This window comes from Oncorhynchus gorbuscha, linkage group LG20, assembly GCF_021184085.1.
Source record: "Oncorhynchus gorbuscha isolate QuinsamMale2020 ecotype Even-year linkage group LG20, OgorEven_v1.0, whole genome shotgun sequence".
Classification (NCBI taxonomy): Eukaryota; Metazoa; Chordata; class Actinopteri; order Salmoniformes; family Salmonidae; genus Oncorhynchus; species Oncorhynchus gorbuscha.
Genome location: NC_060192.1, coordinates 35298280 through 35303166, shown reverse-complemented (window position 1 = coordinate 35303166; position 4887 = coordinate 35298280). Strand labels below are relative to the sequence as shown.

General features: G+C 46.2%; 1 protein-coding gene across 2 annotated transcripts in view; it reads left to right on the top strand.

Annotated features, from left to right (window-relative positions):
- Nucleotides 1–388: 388 nt before the first annotated feature.
- The window catches only part of katnal1 (katanin p60 subunit A-like 1), a 24255-nt gene continuing 19756 nt past the window's right edge, over nucleotides 389–4887 (top strand). Inside the window, exons 1-5 of one of the 2 annotated variants that reach the window (XM_046317832.1) lie at nucleotides 389–485; nucleotides 2415–2612; nucleotides 3045–3205; nucleotides 4359–4530; nucleotides 4762–4887. The exon at nucleotides 4762–4887 is cut by the window's right edge and continues 2 nt beyond it. In XM_046317832.1, the coding sequence (XP_046173788.1) occupies nucleotides 2451–2612; nucleotides 3045–3205; nucleotides 4359–4530; nucleotides 4762–4887 (621 nt within the window). In that variant the 5' untranslated portion in view covers nucleotides 389–485; nucleotides 2415–2450. The remainder of the gene's footprint in view (nucleotides 486–2414; nucleotides 2613–3044; nucleotides 3206–4358; nucleotides 4531–4761) is intronic. The other variant, XM_046317833.1, reaches the window with a different exon arrangement.

The window sequence follows — 4887 nt, the reverse complement described above, 5'->3', positions numbered from 1 at the left end:
GACCCTCTGCATTTACCAGGTGGCTCACCAATAGGATATTATTTCTGAACCAATATTCTAAAAACAGAGAGGTATTTTTATACAATATATCCCGATTATTCCATATATAATATCTGTGTGGAGAAAAATTGTGTTTATAAATTAAGGATCACGACAAGAAAACCTGCCGATGAAAAGCAGAAAGTTTCACTGGAACTTTGTCAATATTATAATTGCAAAACAACATGAAGTTAAGGCCACCAAAAGTAGAGAAGACATGATGAGGAATAAAATTCCCGATAGAAATGGGTCTTCTTAGGAATTGTTTTATCCAATTGATCTTGAAAGTATTATTTAAAGTAGTAAAACATGAACTCCAGCGGCCACGCCCCTTCCCCCCCCCATATGATCGTCATTCTCCACACGGCGTCTCTCCGCGGCCATGGTAACAGCACCGTCTAACGGACTACTGCAGACAACAACAGATACAAGTGCTTCTCTTTGAGGTACAATCATATTCTTTTCATGCACATAGTTGTAAATAGTAGCTATTTGTTTGTCTGTGGGTTTTTGTGGCATACTTGCGCGGTCGTAATTTGTTCGAAACGAGAGGGTATTTTGTTGCCATGCGATCCGTTTTGTTATCTGGCCTAAGCTTGGGGTGTAACTGACTGGAGGTTTATGGGAAATGTTGTTTTGTTTACACATACTGCCCATCAAAATAGATGGAGAGATGTCTGTGTTTAAACTACAAGACCAGGGTCCTGATTTGCGATGATAGATTTTTATGGATAATGTGTATTCTTTGAAAATATTTCCTGCTGATGTTATTATTGTTGATTCACATACTATTCCATTAGTAATGATAATGATAATGGTTGACATATTTACCATAGCTAGCTAGCTAGCTACATTGTGAAAATTATGTTTGTTAGCTATTTTAGCTAACTATGAAACCCATCTGGATCAAGTAGGGCTACATTAAATAGGCTTTGAAGTTAATGTAGCTACTATGAACATATGGTTAATGAAAGGTATTTCGGTGTAACCGGAATGAAGGGACATTGCTATCAACAATAGGACATCCTGCTTACCGTGGGATAAGATGTTATTGATCTAGGCAAGTCAGTTAAGAACATTGTTATTTACAATGACGGCCTACACGGGCCAAACCCGGACGACGCTGGGCCAATTGTGCGCTGCCCTATGGGACTCCCAATCACGGCCGGGTTGTGATACAGCCTGGATTCGAACCTGGGTGTCTGTAGTTACACCTCAATCACTGAGATGCAGTGCCTTAGACCACTGCCACCCTACTGCTTGTCTAGCACAAGGTTTCCCAAACTCGGTCCTGATAACCTCTTAGCCCTCACGGTGTGATAACCTCCTTGCCCTTGTAACCGATGTGAAATGGCTAGCTAGTTAGCTGTGGTGCGCGCTAATAGCGCTTCAATTGTTGATGTCAATAGTTCTGAGCCCTTGAAGAAGTTGTTCCCCTTGCTTTTCAAGGGCCTAGGTGTTTGTGGCGCGATAGGTAACGATGCTTCAAGGGTGGCTGTTGTTGATGTGTGCAGATGGTCCCTGGTTCGAGCCCAGGTAGGGGCGAGGAGAGGGACTGAAGCTATACTGTTACATTGGTGCCGTGACCTGGATCACTGGTTGCTGCTGAAAAGGAGGAGGTCAAAAGGGGGGGGGGTGAGTGTAACCGATGTGAAATGGCTAGCTAGTTAGTGGTGGTGTGCGCTAATAGTGTTTCAATCAATGATGTCACTTGCTCTTGAAGTAGTTGTTCACCTTTCTCTGCAAGGGCTGTGGCACGATGCTTCGAGGGTGGCTGTTGTTGTGTGCAGAGGGTCCCTGGTTCGGGGCAAGGAGAGGGGCGGAAGCTATACTTACACCCTCACGGTGTGATAACCTCCTTGCCCTCGCGGTGTGATGTCCTCCAGTCTATACAGTTTATTATATCTAACTATTGAGTTTGCTCTTACTCCAACCCTGGTTGTCCAAACAGTCAATTGATTTCAGATAGTATGTAGCTAGCTGGTTAGCTAGCTAATCCGAACATAGTAAGTCTGACAAGCCAACTCTACACACTGAAGAAAGGGATCATATGACACAGCCAGCAGTAGAGCAAAGTAAAGGGAACCCAGAGCTCTCACTACTGTTTGACAACAGTTCCCATTGTTAGTAAAGCCTGTGAGCCATGCCATGATCTTGGTTTACTTGCGTGACTTTTACATTCTCAGGGCTGAGATCATGTCATACTAATATAGCTTAGTTTCAGAGTCGTGACTTGCAGGGTACAACAAGTCAACAAAAGAGAGAGAGAGAGAGATACCCACACACTGATGATGATTGCTTCAGTTTGATTGTGCAACGTTTCGACCCAAAAATCGAAGGAGAACTAATGTTGCCTTCTTCTATTTCCCTGCCAGACAGTTCCAGCACAGAAACCTTGTCCTCCGTTTAAGATGAACCTGGCAGAGATCTGTGACAACGCTAAGAAGGGCAGAGAGTATGCTCTGCTGGGGAACTATGACTCCTCTATGGTCTACTACCAGGGAGTGATCCAGCAGATACATAAACACAGCCAAGCCCTCAGAGACCCTGCACTCAAAGTCAAGTGGCAACAGGTGAGACTCTCCCAAACACATACATTACAAATACATGTTGAAGCATTGGTCATTTTTATTTATTTTATTTCACCTTTATTTAACCAGGTAGGCAAGTTGAGAACAAGTTCTCATTTACAATTGCGACCTGGCCAAGATAAAGCAAAGCAGTTCGACACATACAACGACACAGAGTTACACATGGAGTAAAACATGGTGGCAAAGTAAATACAATATAGCAAGTAAAACACTGGAATGGTAGATTTGCAGTGGAAGAATGTGCAAAGTAGAAATAAAAATAATGGGGTGCAAAATAAATAAATACAGTAGGGAAAGAGGTAGTTGTTTGGTAATAAGACATTATGAACGCTCATGCTTAACAAGTAATAATGTGATGTACCAGTTGGCTAAAAGTGTTACCGAAATGTCCTCTCTCGTTCTCTCTCGCTCTAGGTGAGACAGGAGTTGTTGGAGGAGTATGAGCAGGTGAAAGGCATTGTGGGAACTCTGGAGAGTTTTAAAGTGGACAAGCCAGCTGACTTCCCCGTCCCTCAGTCTGAGGAGGGGCCCAGAGACCCTGCAGTGTGGCCCCCACCCACCCCTGCAGAGCACAGGTACATGAAGTGTCTGAGACCTGTCACAATTTTCTTCAGGTCTCAGGCAATCTTATTCATCACTTGAGCCTGGTTCCCCCAAACCAGCTCCGTTACTGAGTGGAGAGGAGGAAACCTGACGGAGTAAACAGCACCTGGCTGTGTAAGGTCTCGTTTTATAACGAAGAACAAGTACAGAGCTCAAGTTAATATCTCAAGGCAACATCATGTGGATCATTGTAGCGTGAACACCGAAACGTTATAGCTCCAATAACTGTGTGTGTGTGTGTGTGTGTATTGAAGTGGGACACATCAGTGTGTTGTTATCCACTGATATGAGAGGAGGAACTGCCACTTAACCAAATGATCCCCTCTTGACGTCGACAAGCTGCTGCTTCCTATTGGATGTTCAGCTGCACATGGCAGAGAGTAGGCAACACATCTTCTGAATAGCATGACGATTAACATTGACAGGACCATCATAAAAAGTTTACATGCTTCATAGTTTCATTCACTAGCTGTATGTCTCTCTAAAATAGCCTATAGGCCCTGTAGCATCGTACAGCCACCATGATCTCTCAAACTGACGTTCTGTTTCACTACACTACTGGGACTTTGATTGCTTCGTGTGTGTGTGTCTGCCTGTCTCTGTTTGTCCCTGTGTGTCTGTCTGCCTGTCTCTGTTTGTCCCTGTGTGTCTGTCTGCCTGTCTCTGTTTGTGTGTCCCCCCGTGTGTCTGTCTGCCTGTCTCTGTTTGTGTGTGTCCCCGTGTGTCTGTCTGCCTGTCTCTGTTTGTGTGTGTCCCCGTGTGTCTGTCTGCCTGTCCCTGTTTGTGTGTGTCCCCGTGTGTCTGTCTGCCTGTCTCTGTTTGTGTGTGTCCCCGTGTGTCTGTCTGCCTGTCCCTGTTTGTGTGTGTGTCCGTGTGTCTGTCTGCCTGTCCCTGTTTGTGTGTGTCCCCGTGTGTCTGTCTGCCTGTTTGTGTGTGTCCCCCCGTGTGTCTGTCTGCCTGTCTCTGTTTGTGTGTCCCCCCGTGTGTCTGTCTGCCTGTCTCTGTTTGTGTGTCCCCCCGTGTGTCTGTCTGCCTGTCCCTGTTTGTGTGTGTCCCCGTGTGTCTGTCTGCCTGTCTCTGTTTGTGTGTGTCCCCGTGTGTCTGTCTGCCTGTGTGTGTGTTTAGGGCCCCTACTGCAGTGAAGCGTCCTAACAGTGGGGTGAAACCCCAGCAGAGGAAGGACTCTCCAGGTATGCAGCCCAGAGGGGCTCCGGGGGGGAGGGGCCAGACCAACCCTAAAACAGACCGCCCCGCCCCCAGGGATGCCCCCCGAGGCACCAAGGTCAGAGACGACAAGGTCGGTGTACAGCTGGAGATACTACACTTACACTGTTAGGGCTGGTTTCCTGGACACACAAAGTCCTGGACTGAAAATCATGCTCGATCTCTATCTAAATAACTGTTTTAGTCTGGGACTAGACTTGTGTCTGGGAAACCAGCCCTTAAACCCACATGTCTGTTGTCCCAGGGTAAGAAGAGGATATAGGGCGGGGAAGTTAAACTTGTGTTAAACGTGTGTGTCCTGCAGGGTAAAAAGGCTGTAGCAGAGGGAGCAGGGGATGGAGAGCTGAAGAAGTTTGATGGTTCGGGGTACGACAGTGACTTAGTGGAGGCGCTGGAGAGAGACATCGTCTCCCGCAACCCCAACATACAC